This window comes from Aulonocara sp. 'chitande type north' Nkhata Bay, linkage group LG22 (genome assembly GCF_057382095.1).
Source record: "Aulonocara sp. 'chitande type north' Nkhata Bay isolate Kocher_YH1m ecotype deep benthic linkage group LG22, A_spYH_male_GT1.1, whole genome shotgun sequence".
Taxonomy (NCBI): domain Eukaryota; kingdom Metazoa; phylum Chordata; class Actinopteri; order Cichliformes; family Cichlidae; genus Aulonocara; species Aulonocara sp. 'chitande type north' Nkhata Bay.
In genome coordinates this window covers 3,078,248-3,097,339 of record NC_141364.1, presented here as the reverse complement: position 1 = coordinate 3,097,339, position 19,092 = coordinate 3,078,248, and the positions used below count along the sequence as shown (strand labels likewise).

At 42.5% G+C, this 19,092-nt stretch overlaps 1 protein-coding gene across 3 annotated transcripts in view; it reads right to left on the bottom strand.

Annotated features, from left to right (window-relative positions):
* Positions 1 to 19,092, bottom strand: part of LOC147303196 (C-type lectin domain family 4 member C-like) — a 36,287-nt gene that overhangs the window by 3,014 nt on the left and 14,181 nt on the right. Inside the window, exons 3-4 of one of the 3 annotated variants that reach the window (XM_086281365.1) lie at positions 12,103 to 12,140; positions 6,020 to 6,042 (exon numbers count right to left, since the gene is read on the bottom strand). The exons of the other annotated variants lie outside the window; for them this stretch is intronic. Coding sequence (XP_086137491.1) covers positions 6,020 to 6,042; positions 12,103 to 12,140 — 61 coding nt within the window. The remainder of the gene's footprint in view (positions 1 to 6,019; positions 6,043 to 12,102; positions 12,141 to 19,092) is intronic. 3 annotated transcript variants of the gene reach the window in all.

Genomic DNA, 19,092 nt, shown 5'->3' with positions numbered 1-19,092 from the left:
AAAATAAAATAAAATAAAATGAGTGAAACGTTGAACAGAAATAATCTTCTTCCTCTGCTTTGTCAAATATCAACAAGAGTCAGAAACTTGCAGCCATTGCTCTTTAACATGTCCTGTGGGTGGAGGTGTTAGAACTACAGGAAATCTGATGAGCTAAATACGTATCAACTGTGAACAAAAACCACTGACAAGATTCAGAATAATTGTGCTTCAGTGTGGAGGAAGAAGGTGAAGAGTCAAACAGCATTTCTACACCTGTAGTCAGAGATGTTATCTATATGCTTTGAAAGAATAGATTCTGACTCATGTGACATGTGCCTGTTCTCACTGAAAATATGTCTTTTTACATTCAGTCAAAGCTGCTCTGAGGCTTCAACACTTCCTCTTTCTGCTTATTTATAATTAATAAATGTTTCTTCCTGCAGCTTCCAGGAACTTCCTGCTTTCAGACGTCCTTTTGCAGGCGTCTCTGTTCTCACATCATAGATTTGTGATGTTTCTGCTGATCCAGCATTAAGTCTGTCACAGCTCCACCAGGAGCTAAAGGTCAGCTGAAGATCATCAACTGATTTAAAACATATAATCAAACCACCTTAAAATCCAAACATCAGCAGCTGCTGGAAGTTTTCTCTGTGTTGTTGTTTTTGTTATTGTGGAGTCTTTACCTGATAATATAAAGAACCTCGAGGCAACTGTTGTTGTGATTTGATGTAATAAAAAAAGATTAATTGATATATCCCAGCAGATGAATGGAGCTAACATTAGCTTGTTAGCTACCTGTTTAATACACCAAGTGAACTAACTAGTCGCACAATGACAGACGGCCACTGTCTAACATAGTGTGGCTGCACCTGCATCAGTCTGCAGCAGATGCTGCTGCCTGTCTGCTTTGTTGATGTAATCACAGAATCACCATGTTGAGTGAAGAGTTTGAAGGAACAACAAGAACATTCACTCCACAACACACACAAGATATGAGCCAGGAATCATGCACACAGACACACACCTGCTAATCAGTGCTAAGTAACAGACTGATGAAATACTAGAAGCTCAGTCAGCAAAACCAACGTGTTGGTCAGGCTGTACCACACAGCAGCTCATATTATTGATCAGAGAATTCCATTTAAAATGCCACCGTGCAGTTTTTATGAAGAGGAAACTATCCTTAGAGACCAAAACTCATTTGGTCCTGAATGGAAACATGTTTTTACTGCAGCAAAGGTGCTCATTTTAACATGGGAGTCTGTGGGGACTGACTCGCTTTCAGCATCAGCCTCCAGTGGTCATTAAAGGAACTGCAGTGTTTGCTGCTTCTGTGTTGGCTTCATGTACCTTCCTTGAAGGAAGCACATGACATTATAGTAACACGTTTGCTGTTTGTGTGTTTTCCAGTGAAGTAGGAGAAACACAGCAGTGTGGGAACAGGAACTAAACACAATCAGGTCTGCAGCATCAAATCATTTCACTTCTAATGTTCAAAATCAAACATCTAACATATTGGAATCAAATTCCTCACAGCGTGTCATGATTCCCACCACAATCAGCAGATACAGCACTCCCAGGTTCACTTCAAAAGCTCTGAACCAGCTTCTTCTCACAGCTGGAAGCTTCTTCTCGGTGTGAACATCTACAAAGATAAAACAAAAAGTCCATTTATGAAGCACTAATGAGAGACTTTGGAGCTTTTTATTAATCCTCACTGTAGGAATGATCCCAGTAGAAAGTAAATCAGATTTACCAAACAAATTAGTCGAGTTTGTTAAAAAGTTACAGGAACTCAAACAAGGACAAAGTAACATTAGTCCATTCCAGCTGTTGTGATCGGTCGATGCATTTCTGGCCACTTCTTGGTCGCAGCTTTTGAATAGATCAGTGAGAGAAAAACAATCCTCCTCTCAATATAAGGACTAAATGAGCAAAACTATCCTGATGGACGTGAGGGAACGTAGAAAGAAGTGTAGAAACCTGAGGGACAAATATGGAGGAGAGTCCCAGAATATTAGTTTGTATGACGATCATCTGCACGCGGGTCAGAGCTGTGAGGAAAGTGTAATGCTGAGGAACAACCATGAACTGTGGAAACTTTAAAGCTGATTTATAACAGAGTGGTGCTGGGTGTGTGTTACTCTGTGTTTGTGCTTCAGTTACACTCAGTTAGCTTTCTGCTAGCTGTTTCCATCAGTTTGCTTCTCTCCTCTCTACACTCACTCATACTGCATTTTGATGCAGCTGAACTCACAATGAATCTGCATCTTTCTGTTCCTGTTGTCAGACCACAGAACAACTATGAACTACTGATTTAAACGTGCTGCATTAACTACAGGGGGAAGCTGCTAACACACTGCAGCTGCATACCAAGCTGCTGCTCTGCACCTCTGAAAGACGCATTTTTGGAAGCACAACACTGTCGGACAAACTCGACATTCACATATGTTTAAAACAATGACTGTGTGGACAATCTGGCTGTATTTACAGTCATGTTATCACTTGGAGAGGAAGCAGAAAGAGCTGTGCTGCTCCTATTGGCTGCTTCTCTCTGCCACTCACAGACCTCTTCCTGAAAGCAGAGCAGCAGCTGAACCAGTTTGACTTGAAGCCACAGACACTGAAACAGTCAGACGGTTAGAAACGGAGCTCCTAACTGGGAGTAAACAGGCCCAGTGCAACAAATGATCTGTGTGCCAGTTTGGACTGAAACTGGAAACATATTCTGGGGACATGTGACACGAACACTAATATGTCTTAAAGTGGTCGGATATCAGAGCTTTAAAAGACACTGAACAACACTTTCATCACCAACATTTTCTTTGGTTTTGTCACTTTGATGATTTCCTGCTTACCAGCTTCTTGTAGGCCAACGTCAGGGTGCTGCTCTCCATCATCTAACACCTCCACCTCACTCTGCTCTCTCACTCCTCCATCCTCTTGGGACCCTCTGCTGTATTTCACCCTGAAATCTTCAACACTTTGAATTTCTGTAGACATTTTGAGCTGAAAGATCTTTGAGCAGCTTCACCGTCTGTCTGTGTCTTTAAGTCCGACAGCTTTGACGAGAAAACAAAGAGGAAGTAAAACAGGACGAGTCACAGTTCTTCTGACACGTCAGGAGGCGTCAGACTGTCAGTTATGTACAAATGAAAACAACATTCAACAAGATCTGAAGTTCAGTTACAAGAATGTAAAACACTGAAAGAAGTTTTGTTTTTAATATTTCTATCACAGAGATAATAAGCTTTAACTCAGCAGCTGCAGTATGTTTATAATAACACGGCTTTGTTAGACGCTGCCTTCTACAAACTGTAAGTACATCGAAGCAGCAGAGAGAAGAAGTGTTTGTGACACAGGAAATACAGTGGGGCAAAAAAGTATTTAGTCAGCCACCGATTGTGCAAGTTCCCCCACCTAAAATGATGACAGAGGTCAGTAATTTGCACCAGAGGTACACTTCAACTGTGAGAGACAGAATGTGAAAAAAAAATCCATGAATCCACATGGTAGGATTTGTAAAGAATTTATTGGTAAATCAGGGTGGAAAATAAGTATTTGGTCAATAACAAAAATACAACTCAATACTTTGTAACATAACCTTTGTTGGCAATAACAGAGGTCAAACGTTTACTATAGGTCTTTACCAGGTTTGCACACACAGTAGCTGGTATTTTGGCCCATTCCTCCATGCAGATCTTCTCGAGAGCAGTGATATTTTGGGGCTGTCGCCGAGCAACACGGACTTTCAACTCCCGCCACAGATTTTCTATGGGGTTGAGGTCTGGAGACTGGCTAGGCCACTCCAGGACTTTCAAATGCTTCTTACGGAGCCACTCCTTTGTTGCCCGGGCGGTGTGTTTTGGATCATTGTCATGTTGGAAGACCCAGCCTCGTTTCATCTTCAAAGTTCTCACTGATGGAAGGAGGTTTTGGCTCAAAATCTCACGATACATGGCCCCATTCATTCTGTCCTTAACACGGATCAGTCGTCCTGTCCCCTTGGCAGAAAAACAGCCCCATAGCATGATGTTTCCACCCCCATGCTTCACAGTAGGTATGGTGTTCTTGGGATGCAACTCAGTATTCTTCTTCCTCCAAACACGACGAGTTGAGTTTATACCAAAAAGTTCTACTTTGGTTTCATCTGACCACATGACATTCTCCCAATCCTCTGCTGTATCATCCATGTGCTCTCTGGCAAACTTCAGACGGGCCTGGACATGCACTGGCTTCAGCAGCGGAACACGTCTGGCACTGCGGGATTTGATTCCCTGCCGTTGTAGTGTGTTACTGATGGTGACCTTTGTTACTTTGGTCCCAGCTCTCTGCAGGTCATTCACCAGGTCCCCCCGTGTGGTTCTGGGATCTTTGCTCACCGTTCTCATGATCATTTTGACCCCACGGGATGAGATCTTGCGTGGAGCCCCAGATCGAGGGAGATTATCAGTGGTCTTGTATGTCTTCCATTTTCTGATGATTGCTCCCACAGTTGATTTTTTCACACCAAGCTGCTTGCCTATTGTAGATTCACTCTTCCCAGTCTGGTGCAGGTCTACAATACTTTTCCTGGTGTCCTTCGAAAGCTCTTTGGTCTTGGCCATGGCGGAGTTTGGAGTCTGACTGTTTGAGGCTGTGGACAGGTGTCTTTTATACAGATGATGAGTTCAAACAGGTGCCATTCATACAGGTAACGAGTGGGGGACAGAAAAGCTTCTTACAGAAGACGTTACAGGTCTGTGAGAGCCAGAGATTTTCCTTGTTTGAGGTGACCAAATACTTATTTTCCACCCTGATTTACGAATAAAGTCTTTACAAATCCTACCATGTGGATTCATGGATTTTTTTTTCACATTCTGTCTCTCACAGTTGAAGTGTACCTCTGGTGCAAATTACTGACCTCTGTCATCATTTTAAGTGGGGGAACTTGCACAATCGGTGGCTGACTAAATACTTTTTTGCCCCACTGTATGTCAGAGTGAACTATTTATTCATCTTTATTTTTACCAGCACAGAAACTAACAGGGCAGCGTGGTGCTGCAGTGGTGAGCACCATCACTTCTCAGAAAGAGAGTTCCTGTTTTTGTTATGTGACGGCTGTGTGCAGGCAAGAAAAGGACCCAAGGTGCAGACTCCAGAGACAAACGTAAACTGAAACAGCTTTGATGCTGAACTCAAACAGAACAAACGTAAGAATCCAAATAACTTACACAGGCAGCCAAAACACACAGCAAAATAAACGGTAGATCACGACAATGACAAACTGCAACACAGGGCTTAAATACATCGAGGGAGCAATCGGGGAATGGACAACAGGAGGGAAACACAGCTGGGGCAAATCAGAACTGACGAGACAAGGAAGCGTAAACTGAGCACACTGAGATAAGATAGAGACCTTCAAAGTAAAACAGGAAACACATAACACAGACTGAACAAAGACACAGACTCACAGGCAGGCACTACAGAGGGAACAGAGACGTGGGACCAGGGCAGACAGACACTGACTGGACACGGGGATATAGCAACTAAGGATTACACAGAGACAAACCATAAGACATGACTCTAACAAAAACCCAAAGACTAGAAATTATAAATAATATAATAAACTCAAAAAACCCTGGGTCAACGACCCAGGCATCCTAACACTTTTGGGTGGAGTCTTTCTGTGTGGAGGCTCATGGTCCTGGTCTGTGAGCCAGCGTTTGTGTTTGACGTCTGATTCTGGTTCATTTCTTGTTCTGAGGTGAAGTTTTGGTCATGATTGTTGTGTCTCTGTTTGTGTCCCAGGTCTTAGTTTGTTATCTAGCCTCAGGTTTTCTGTTATCATCCCCCCTCTGTGTCCCCGCCCTCTTCCTGTGTTAGTATCTCTCTGTGAAGTCAGTCTTGTCTCCATGCTGATTGGCCTGTTCCCCAGTCGTGTCTCTGTGTTTCTGCTGTTTCCTGTTTTACTCTGACAGTCTCTCGTCCTGTGTGCATCTTGTTTAGTTTTGCTTCCTGGTCTCGTTCGTTTGATTACGTTCAGCTTTGTTCCCACCTGTGATCTGTTCCCTTGTGTTTCTTCTCACAGCCTCCTTCATTCCCTCCAGCTGTGTGTTCGTCTGTTTAGTATTTCTTGGTCTAGTTATGGTGTTTTGTAGTCAGTAATAATTGTCTTTAAGTTTGGTTTCTGTCTCCGACTCCCACATTTTATCTGCTATCCTGCCTTGCCTCACACGGCGGTACATGACAGGAGATCTCGAGCACTAAAATAAAGCAGCAGACTCCGACCTACAAGTGGCAGCAAGTAGCCGTTTCCTTTCTTGAGGAAAAGCTGAAGTGGAAGCGTTGGCTCACCCCTGGTAGGAGCACATTTTCAGTGGTACTCACCGGGCTCTAAGGGGTCCTCAAAGACGCCGTGTTCGTCCACCTGCTGCCCCGCCTGCACCTGATGCTCTGCAGCTGAAAGTGGGCATCATCCACCCATCTCTGGTTGCTCACGGTTGTTGATCAGCCTCTCCGCTGCCCGCTCATTGGCCTGCCTCCTCATAAGCTCTTCCACCTCGATCCTCAAAGAGTTTCCTGTCTGGGGCCATCAGAGGCTCAATTATCCGGTTTCCCTTTTTCCTTCACCAAGAAGAAAAAAGTGCAGATTTCCTTCTCACGTGGAGCAACAACCTATCACCAGCTGCCGACTCCACCTGGATGATGCCGTTTTGCTCGCCGGAGATTTTACTGGCCGGCTCATCACAGGCTCTTCAGCTGGAATGATGTTGCATCAGCAGCTCCAAACTCTCCTGTTTCCTCAGGCCGGAGGAGACGACGCTCCTACTATCCTCCCTCTGTGAGTAAAACTGACGATTAGACTCTGCTCTTTGTTACCACCTGTGGTCTGTTCCCTTATTGTTTGTATTCATTGTCTGCATTCCCTTGTGTTGCTTGTTGTTGGGTCTGAACATACGACCCTGCTGGATTCAGACCACGAGAGACTGCAAACAGAACACAAGAGCCACTGGTACGGTTTGCTTGCAAGGGGAGATTGCCTCCCAGAACTGACACAAGCTCCCTGTAGCCAACTCCAAACTCCCCTCGCAGCCTTTTATTCAGAGAACACACACTGTGAATGTGTTTGTATGTGTGTGTGTGTCTCTGTATACGTGACTTCCTGCTACACAACATATGTTTACAACCATTTAACAACATCCCTATTCATAAAAGGGTCGTCTCCCCCCACCCTGTATATGGCTTAACCCCCTTAATGCTCCCCCATATACAAGCATAGGTGAGCCCATGAAGGGCAGGAAGTGGACGTTCCCGAGCAAATAAGGAAACCAGAATCTTTACCTGGAATGTGCCTGCAGTTGAACACTATAGCTGTAGCCTCCCCCACCATCCTACATGCAGGGAGGAGAACAGAAACAAGAATATCTTCAATCATGCAGTTTAAACAAGGTTCACAATTCGAAGCACAACAATGACAATTTTTAACAAAGTCACTCCAACACTTGTCATGATCTCCCTCATCCCTCCAGCTGAGTGTTCTAGTTAGTGTTTCCTGGTTTACTTGTGATGCTTTTGTAATCAAGAACACCATAACTAGCGCAGCAGCCAGACCCTGAACTTCAGCAGGTAACTGATGAGCAGTCAGGCTGCAGCCTCCGTCTCCACCTGTTCATGCTTCTATGGTAGAATCACTGGATAGACCAAGAACAAGCTGGAGAAATTAGATCTCTTGGCTGGCCTGGGAACACATTGATGTTCCCTTGGATAAGCTGGAGGAGGTGTAACTTCCGAGTATCCTGAGTCCTCTGAGTTATCCAGCCAAGCCCCAGCAGGGCTCCTGTCTGCCTCCAAGTCTCCAGAGAAACTCTGCCTTTGCAGCCAATCTTCAAAGCAGCCCCTCCACTGTTAGCAACACGTCCGACCTCCAGAGACGTTCTTTCATCTCCTCCGTTTTCATACTGTCCACATGTTCTGAGCCTCTTCTCCTCTCTGCTTCCGGGCCAACCCCACCATTGTTTTTGTTCTTTTACATTTCTGCTCTCTGGTTTTCATTTTAGTTCTGGGTAAAAATCTTCTTACCGACTGCTGTTACCGTCAAATCTGAGCTTCTCTTGGTCGACTCTAAATCAACATTATCCAGAACCAACAGTTTGACTATAACGATCAATAACTCGCCGGTCTCCGTTTCTTCCTCTGTGAAAAGTTTGGGTATCATCCTCGACAGTACTCTATCGTTCAGTTCACACATTAATGATGTTACTCAGTCTGCATATTTTCAATTGTGCAACATTAATCGTCTCCGTCCTTTTCTCACTCCACATGCCGCTGCCGTTCTTGTTCACAGTGTTGTTACTGCTCGGATCGATTACTGTGATTCATTTCTTTTTGGTCTTACTCAAAAATCCATTAATGAGCTTTAATGTGTCCAGAACTCTGCTGCTCGTATCATCACCAGGACCCCTTCTACAGATCTCATCACTCCCAGTTAGATATCACATCAATGTCAAAATACTTTTGTACACATTTAAGGCTGTTCATCATCTATCTCTGATGATGATCCCGTCTCGGTGTCTTAGATCTCCTTCTTCTCTCTCTCTAGCCCCGCCCCCTGTCTTGCCACCGTGGCTTTCAGCTGCTCTGCTCCTCGACTCTGGAGTTCACGACCTCCTGATTTAAGAAATATCTCTTCCTTCTCTCTCTTTAAGTCTAGACAAAAACTCACTGGTTCAAAATAGCTTATCCCACATAACCTCTCCACTCTGCTATGTTAAATTAGTTTTATGCCTTATGACTTTATGATTGTGTAAACTGCCTGCTTTTCTGTTGCTTTTATTATTCTGCTGTGTACAGTGTCCTTGAGTGTTCTTCAAATAAAATGTGGTAAAATGAAAGTGATGATGGTGGTACTCTAATGTTTCCATTACTGCCACCATCAGGCCAAACTTTGCTATGATTATAATTATTTAAAGTTGTAGTTATTCTGGGACCACTAACTTTTGTACATTTACATATTTTACACTATTTAACCGTTTTTGTTTTTAAAGAAAAGCAGAACGATGTGCAGCCAGAGTTTATTTCAATGTTTAAATGAACACACTGAAGTTACAGGTTGCAGACATGGTACAGAGAGGGTGGAGCTGCCTGCAGCTGTCTGTGGTGCTGAAGCTTTCAAACATTTCATACCAACACTGACTACAACTGTGACCACAGGGGGGCAGCATAGAGCCAGAGAGTGTTAGTGTAGCTGTTCAGCCCTATAGTAAGAAACAAGAAGACTGATGAAGGAAAAGCTTCTTCCACTGGTGTAACACACAGGTTTGTATGAAGTCACACTAACTAACCAGCAGTAACCCACATTTGATCAAAGCAGGGGCAGAACTTTAATAACAGGTTATAATGTGTCATCACAGTTGTTGTCAATCCAAACACACTTTCTGATTGTTGCTGTTTATTGTAAAAGAACAACACACTTGTGGTCTGACCTAATGCTGCAGTGCAACAACAACTATACAAATGTGAGCTCAGTGCAGACTAGATGCTGGCTCACTGCACCATCCTGTGGTACAAAGTGGTATTACATGAGTGTACAGGCTGACATTAGCTGGATGCTAACTTCAGTTCATATATAGATGTGTTGAACATGACGTCAGAGATGTTTTCTTTATATTCTGTTGATGTTTTGAAATATTTCAAAGTGTCTCCAAGTTAAATGTTGAGCCTTTAATATAGCGACACTTAGAGCTCTGAAGCCGTTTTCTCTCTTTTACTATTCAACCAATAAGTTACTGAGTAAGTTATTTTATCTGTAATTAAAGTCATCAACACTTAAAGCCTTATGTGAAATATTTGTTTTTCAAATCCATCATACAAAAATTAAATACAACTTCCATATAAAATGCAAAACTAAATATATATGACTCACATAACACAATTAATATTTGATGTCTTTCTGTCACTTTCACATACACAGAGGTTTAAAAATGTCCTTCTGATGTTCCAGCTGATCAGAACCTTTAAAATTCTTATTAATCAAACATATTTTTTGCTGAACTTTTAGAAACAAGACATTTACTGTAGTTTTAGGACCAACAGGCTGATGAATAAACCAAGTAAACCAAAGTAAAGACAAGCTGCACTTTGACTTTTATTAGAACAATAAAACTGAAGTACAACCATCAGTGCTGCCTGTGTGTGTGTTGGTTGTAAATGTGTTGCTGGACTGAAGTGTGATTAAACTTGAAGTGAGCAGGAAGCCTGTTGGAGCTGCAACAGCAGGAGGCTGACTGGAAACTTTCAGGTGAGTTGAAGTTTAAAATTACACACATTATATTTGTTACACAGCAGACGATATTTAATATATTTAAGGGACAATTTACATTAAATGAAAGAAAAACTTGTGGTGACCAGGAACATATGCAGATGTGATCTGACAAATGTTCATTAAGGACCCATAAATGTCCATAACACCAATTCTGGGACCAATGATCAGCCTGTCCACCCGTCCCCACCTCTGACTGCTCCAACAACAAAGCACCAGTCAGTTTGTAGCGCCTCCTACTGGCAGAGGGCCCACAGTCCTGTTAACACAAAGCTCAAGGTGGGATCCTGACGTCACGTTCATTATTGAGGTGAGTCTTGTTTTTCTCTTCATGGAGGTCACACTTGTTCACACTCATCCTTCGTTTATATGTTTATGTTAAATCTACACTGACCTGTACCCCGTGCTGTGACCGACACGGCAGCCTGTGACCAGAGATGTAGCAACACGTTGCACAACGATGTTAAAATGCACAAAACATCTTCAGTTTAGAGCTGACACGTTTGGGACGTTGCAGACGATTACAGATTTTGTTCATGTGCATTTTGTCTAAAGAGTGAAACATTTCAAATCTGACACGACATCAAAATATTTATGCAACCAAATCAATCTTGTTGCTGAACTTTGAATTCATCTTTGGCAGAGGTCACTGGTGGTGATTAGACTCTTATCTTCCAATATTTATTATATTGGGAAATATAATGAATATTGTAAAAATAATGAAAAAGCATTAAACTAAAATTTAATGGGTAAAAAATCATGAAAATATTTGAAGTTGAAAAACCTGAAAAACACCCAGAACTGTAGTTTTAGGACCAACAGGCTGATGAATGAACCAAGTAAAGCAAAGTAAAGACAAGCTGCACTTTGACTTTTATTAGAACAATTTGCTGGAACTACAGAGTAATGAAGTACTTCAAGGTTTTGTGTGGATGACTTCCAACCTGTCATGAATCGCTGTGCGGCAGGCAGGAGTTGGACCCAAAATGCAGGACTCACAGACTCGGGGAGGTGAACTCAAAACACAGCTTTATTTGCTGGCAGGGAAAAAACATACAAACTAATCTAAACTGGGAACTAAAAACTCACAGGGAGATCCACACAGCATGAGGGACGACGCGACACTGACTCAGAGAAACACAGGGTTTAAATTAGAGATGGACCGATCCGATATTACGTATCGGTCCGATACTGACCTAAATTACTGGATCGGATATCGGAGAAAAATAAAAAATGTAATCCGATCCATTAAATATCACGAAAGCACCTCACAAAACTTGCAACACGCCGTAACTCACCTCAGAACGTTAGCACGTCGGAGCAGTATGCATCACGTGATAGAGCGGCTGTGGCATGCGGGACCTGTCGGTGGTCTGGATAGCATTTGGAGCTTCGCTAGCAACCCGGCATTTCATCTCCGACAAAGTTATCCCCGAGAGAAGTAAAGCAAGTGTGTAAGTCCATCTCTAAATGTTTGTAAAGCATTCCTGCGTTAAGCTTAACAAGCGATATATGGAGTGACTGCCTCTCTCTCTCTCTCTCTCTCGCTCTCCGGCTGCTACTTCAATCATGAAACTGATCAATGATCAGCTGATCGTCTCTCCTTTGTTTTTGGTCCACTTTGCACCAGAAAGAGGAAACCAGCGGCTGAACAACAGCAGCACGTTTAAGCTTGATCAGCTGTTGTTAGAATTTATTTAATATTACTTTCTACTCGAGGATCTTTTTCTACGTAGCTGACGCTGGTAACTGTGCAGGGGCGGATCTAGCAAAGTTTAGCCGGGGGGGCCGATAGGGCATTAACAGAGAAAAGGGGGCACAAAGACAAACTTTTCTTTCTTATTCTCATTTAAAATGTCTAGCTTTTAATAAATAATTATCTGACACCCAAAGTTTTAATTTGATGCAAAATGAATAGAAGTCAATTACTGTACATAGTGACTATTAAGTCTAATATATATACCCTAGTAAGCTATAGTACTTTTTCCTTTGGGAAGGTACCATCTGTGCAGTCTGCAATTTTGTTGAAGAAAGATGTTGAATCTATTTAATATTTCTTGAAAAATAATTGATTTCTGTGCATTTTTTTTTCACACTGCATCAAATTAAGGTTGATTACGTCGATTAAGCATCATGAGGTGGAGTGTGAGGGGTGGTTCCCTATTTTTTATTTATTTCTTTTTGTTGTTGCTGGGAGTTGGAACCCTATTAGTTAGGTTGCTTAATATTTATTCTAAGTACTCTTTAAAATACCAGAATAGGGAGGATGGTGTAGGTTTAAGTTTATTAAATTGATTGCTGAACTATGAAATATTTTTTTTTGCATACAGGTATAACAGAATAGCTTTAGTGTAGTTGTTGTTTTAAACTTGAGTATGAACTTATACAAAATGCAGCAAAATATTTAAAAAACAGTTTTGTTGATTAAAAAACACTATATCGGATTCATATCGGTATCGGCAGATATCCAAATTTATGATATCGGTATCGGACATAAAAAAGTGGTATCGTGCCATCTCTAGTTTAAATACACTGGGAAGTAACGAGGGGAATGAGAAAAAGAAGGAGGGCACAGCTGGGAGAAATCAGGACTGACGAGACAAGCAAAGCAGGACGCATTCACGTAAGACACAGACCTTCAAAGTAAAACAGGAAGTATGACACAGAGACGCGAACTAGACTAGGGGAGACAGAGCAACTAAGAAACACGGAGACATAACCATAAGGCACAGGACTCTAAGAACCGAAAGACACAGAGGGGAACTCAAACATGCAGACACAGACTTACACAGAACAGAGGGGACACAGAGAAACATGAAGGACAAGGGATCGAAACTAGAAACCATAGAATAACTCACAAGTACAATAATACAAAAATCACAAGGAACTAAAAACGCTGAGTCAGGAGACCCAGGACCGTGACACAACCTTACTGTACAGCACAGAGCACAGAGGGACAATATATGTAATCAATATATGATGCAGAATGAACAAGTAAAGACTGTAAGCTGAGTCTGAGGCTCATGCAGGACATTTCATAGTGAGGTGTCTTTGGTTGGATTATTCAAACATTTACATCAAAGCACCAAACTCATTTCTCACAGATGAAGGTCTTTAAATCAGAATAAGACTTTGTCCATCTCCCATCACCGTCACAGCAGACTCCATAGTGACCAGAATAAGGATCTGACCATCCTTCTGCCCAGAACCTGTCAGAGAGATCAAATCTGATATGAAACTGGACTAAACTCATAACTATTGTCACATTCATATAAATATGCGTCTCTTTTGGAATATTTCCAATATTTGCTGTATTTCTTTCCCAGGTTTCTCGCCCACTTTCCCTCCTTTAGACTTTTCTCTGAGAATCATCATGCACACTAAAACAGCTTTCAAGCTTTGATGAATATGAAATCTTCCTGCTGTAAAAATGGAGAATAAAAAGAAGTCAGAGCTGACTTTCTGCTGTTTGAAACTGTTTTGTCAGCTGTTTACAGACATCACTTTGAAATGTGTGTCTATCAGGTCATATTTACTGAAGCTTCTTCCTTCATATGTTCTGAAGTTTTACAAACACCAAAGAAGAAGAGACAGGAATTCTCTGAAACACTTTTTGTTCTGTGAGAAAAGAAACATTACAGCACAAAAACATGAAGACAAATTGAACAAAGTGAAATGTGTCGGTCGCTGCTTTGAACATGTTTCAATCCTGATTTCTTCAAACTGACTTGTTGTAACTGAACGTCATCACAGACTGCAGATGAAGAGAGTTCAAGCACAGCTGTTCATTCAAAGGAGGATTTCTGCTTTTCTTTACATTCAGTTTGTGGGGCTGTTGGAAAATAGCTCAGCTCATGTATTGCTGATCTATCTTCCAAAACATCCATGTTTCACTTCTAAATAATAACTCTGGAATAGAAACAAACTAATGTCTCACGTTTCTGTCAGCGGTGCTCCGTCCACCCATTCCCATTCATATCCTCCTGATGTCTGGTTGGCTCTCAGACCAATCCAGGAATCTACCATGTTCAGTTCATTGACAAATTCCTGTTTGAGAAGAGACACAAATATTGTCTCCAGTCATAATTCAGCACTTCTGTTGTAGTGACATCATCTTGTGAACATGTCTGAAGGAAGAATAACTGTGATGAAACTTTTCTTCCATTGTGCAGAAATCAGAAAGAGCCAAAGAATCAATGAATATCAGCTCCTCCTGTAGCTCAGTCAGTGTTGCAGTGGAATCAGTGTTAACAAATCATTTGATTCAGTTGGATTGAATCAGAAAAATAATCTGGATTATGAGGATTTCTCCCATTTTATAACATTTCTGTTATTTCAATGTTTTGTGTTGACTTGGTTTCTAAGGATCATCTGAACTGGTTCCCATTTAATCCTGGTTCTTTAACTGCTTTGAATTTCTCTCCTTCATAATTCAATGTGAATCTCCAGTTTGCTGTATTGTAATCGATCCACCTCCCAAATCCTGCAATCATTTCCTGAATGGATTCTCTAATCTTCTCTCATCGGTTATTGTTCATAAAGTCATTTTAGTAGATGAGTCTAATTTACTTATTGATGATCCCTCTAACAACACTGCCACACAATTGATGAACACTGCAGCATCATTTCATGTAGTGCATCATGTTGTCGGCCCCACACATAACGCTGACCTTCCACATGTCTGACCTACTATCCAATCACAGATGTATCATCTTTGACAGGCTTACAGTCAGTGTTGTCTTCCCAGAGACAAACTGCTGTCACTCCCATGTCTTCTAATGACTGTGGACATTTTTAGATTTCTTCACTGGCAACATCAACAGTATCAGGTCAGAGTTCAAGTCTGTACCTCTTCAACCGCCCCAAGTCTCTCCTCCAGTTCTGTTGTTGGAGTTCAAACTCCTTCCTGCTGCCATCTCCCCCTGACTTCTCTCTATTAGAAACCAGTCCCTTTCATTTCAGCTGACTTTCAAACAGCCAGAGTCTTTGTGAGTGGGATCAACCCTCCTTACATCCCACTGTTTTAAATCAAGTTGCTCGTCAGCTCCTTCAGATCTTTGATCAATTCCAACCTGGTTCCAGACAAACCACAGCACTGAAACAGCTTTCATGAAAGTTACTAACCAGATTCTTCTGCGCTGGGATAAAGACTCCATTTGAGTCCTGCTTGACTTCTCTGCAGCCTTCATACTGTTGATGGTGCTCCTCTTATTAACACAGTCAAAGGAGCTTGCAAAGAAAAGCGTCTGGACTTCTTTAAGTTACTTGAAGACGTTTCACCTCTCATCCGAGAAGCTTCTTCAGTTCTAAGGTCAAATGGTGGAGAGTCCCAGATATAAACCTAGTGGGAGTGACCCCCCACAGAGGGACAAAAGGACCCCCTGATGATCCTCTAATCGCCTGAGCCAAGGTGTGGAACTGGGTGTGGGCCCCAATCAGCCAGAGTTTCGGGTGGGTTCATTGTGACCAAAGACCACAACATCACTGTTTTACCAGCTGATAAGGGAAGATGCACCGTGGTCCTAAACACTACAGATTACCACACAAAGATCACTACTCTCCTCAGTGACAACAATACCTACGAAGCCTTAAAGCGAGACCCCACAAGCAGCTACAAAAAGAAAGTTATAGCTTGCCTTCAAGACTTTGAAAAGGACAAAATTATTGACCGCCTCACATATCACCGCCTTTACCCAGGGGATGCCATACCCTGCATCTACGGACTTCCTAAAATCCACAAGGAAGCTGTCCCACTCAGACCCATAGTCAGTAGCATAAACTCAGCCACTTATAACATTGCTAAACACCTTGCTACCATCCTTGCTCCTCTCGTGGGGAACACCCCACACCACATCAAGAACTCCACCGACTTCACCGACAAGGTCCAGAAACTTACCCTGGATCCAGATGAAACCATGGTGTCCTTTGATGTAGTCTCTCTCTTCACTTGCATACCCACCACAGAGGCCGTGGAGACTGTCAGAAAACGACTACAAGAAGACAGCTCCTTGGAGGAAAGGACCAACTTCACAAGAAAGGCTCTTGGCTCTTTCAAAGGAAGAGTACCCAGCCACTGGTACAGATATGTGGACGATACCTGGGTCAAAATCAAGACACAAGAAGTGGAATCCTTCACTGCGCACATTAACGCTGTGGATAAGAACATCAAGTTCACCAGGGAAGACACAAAGGACAACTGTTTGCCTTTCCTGGACTGCGCTGTGCACATTGAAGAGAACGGCAACCTCAACATCGAAGTTTACCGGAAGCCCACACACACGGACCAGTACCTCCTCTTTGACTCCCATCACCCTCTGGAACACAAACTTGGAGTAATTAGGACCCTACACCACCGGGCAGAACAGCCTGAAGGAAAAAAGAAGGAACACACACATGTAAAGGAAGCACTCAAAACGTGCGGCTATCCTAAATGGGCGTTCTTAAAGTCAGCAAAGAGGCACAGAAAAGAAGACCAGACACCAGCGAGGGAGGATAAGAAGGACAGACGCAACAACATTGTCATCCCCTATGTAGCCGGTGTATCAGAGGAACTCAGGAGAGTTTTCTCCAAGCACGACATCACAGTGTACTTCAGACCAAGCAACACACTCAGACAGAAACTGGTTCACCCAAAAGACAAAACTCCTAAACACAAGCTTAACAATGTGGTGTATGCTGTACAGTGCAGCGAGGAATGTCCAGACCTCTACATTGGAGAGACCAAACAGCCACTTCACAAGTGCATGGCACAACACAGAAGAGCCACCTCCACAGGACAAGACTCAGCAGTCCATCTGCATCTAAAGGATATGTTCACATTTTGGACAGAGAGGACAGATGGTTTGAAAGAGGAGTGAAAGAAGCATCTATGTCCACTGTGAGCGACCATCTTTGAATATCAAACAGATACTTCATATTAATCAACGTGTGTCCTCATCTGAGTCCCACATGCCTCAGTCCTTGGACCAGTTCTGTTCTCTTTATAAATGCTGCCCCTGTGACATCTGCTTAATGGTTTTAATGGGATCTCCTAGCACTGCTGTGCAGATGACACACACACTAATGCTTTTCTGTCGAGCCTCTCCTGCCTCAGTGAATGCTTCTCTGTCATCATTTCATGGATTTAAAACTTCCTTCATCTCAAACTGAAGTTGTGCTGTTTGGCTCAGTTTCTCTGAGGAGGTCAGTCAGTACATCGTCCCCCTCACCAGTAACATCCAATCACCTGTTAAAGATCATTTTGAGCCTCACATGTCAAAGGTCAGCCAGTCTTGTTTCCTTTAGCTCAGAAATATTGCAAAGATCAAATCTTTACTGTGATTCAATCATCTGGAACTTTGAGTTCATACTTTCTCCTGCCTGATTATTGTAATTCACTTTTCACCTGCATTTCTCAGTCCTCCATAGTTGGTCTGCAGTTAGTGCAGAACTCAGCAGCAAGGCTGCAAACAAAACCTGGCCTGCAGTCTCACCTATTCTTGCTTCTCTTCACTGGCTTACAGTGAACTTCAGAATCCTCTTTTAAATCCTGTTATGAACATATAAAGCTGTGCATGAACAGGCCCCTGCTTATATAGCAGAGCTTCTTGGACCTTATCACTGCAGCCGGCCTCTCTGATCATCTAATCAGCGTCTCCCAACTGTCCCTCGCTCTGATTTGAACACCAGAGGCCATCGTGCTTTTGAGCTTGTTGCAGCCAAACTGTGGAACAGCCTTCCTCAGACTATCAGGTCAGCTGACTGTCAACGGCTGAAACTCATTTTTACAGGTTAGCTCTCCCTCAATCTTTTCCCCTTTATTTTCCTCCATAGTTTCTAACTGTTGTGTTTCTGATGGAATGAATGTGCTGCTTTGTTTATGTGTCTGTATGTTTGCACATGTATACTTATCATCAATGTGTGGCTTTAATTCACAGTATGAAGAACTTTGTAACTCACTGTCAGCTCCATCAAAGATCACACAGACATGAACAAACACACCCACCTGTTCCTCTTTGCTGTTTATCATCACCAGATCAGCTCCTTTATCCTGACAGGCTCTCCTGCTCTCTTGCCAGTGCTTTGCCTCAGTGGATTTAAAGTAACAGCTGCTTCCAAATCTCGTCCATCGATCAGGACACTTCTCTTAAAGTCAAACACATGTTTTTGAAAGAACAGACAAGCTGCCGTGGGAATCAACACTTCCTCATATCAAAGGTGTTTCCATGTGATCAGGTACTTCCTGTGGAAGTACTGCTCTCACTGTGTGTTTCCTGTTTTACTCTGAAGGAGTTTGTAGGGCTGAGCTGCCCTTGACTGTGAACAGTTTCTCCTGTTTATGTTAGTTTGGGAGGTCAGCTGCTGTCATTTGGTTTGTTTCTTTTTTTTATCTTAACACAAGAAGCTGATTCAAAATGTAAAATCAGTTACCTTTCAAATCCGTCTCCAACTCTGACAGTTTTTAATAGTTTCTTACCTTCCATCTCGTCCTTCAGCTGCTCTTTTTCCAAACTCACCAAAATATCTGGTTAGAAATGCAACAAAACCGAAGATTTAAAATTTAAAATGATTTAAATAAAGTTTTTCATTTTCCAATGAGATGAATGGAGCTAACATTAGCTTGTTAGCTACCTGCTTAATACACCAAGTGAACTAACTAGTCGCACAATGACAGACGGCCACTGTCTAACATAGTGTGGCTGCACCTGCATCAGTCTGCAGCAGATGCTGCTGCCTGTCTGCTTTGTTGATGTAATCACAGAATCAGCGTGTTGAGTGAAGAGTTTGAAGGAACAACAAGAACATTCACTCCACAACACACACAAGATATG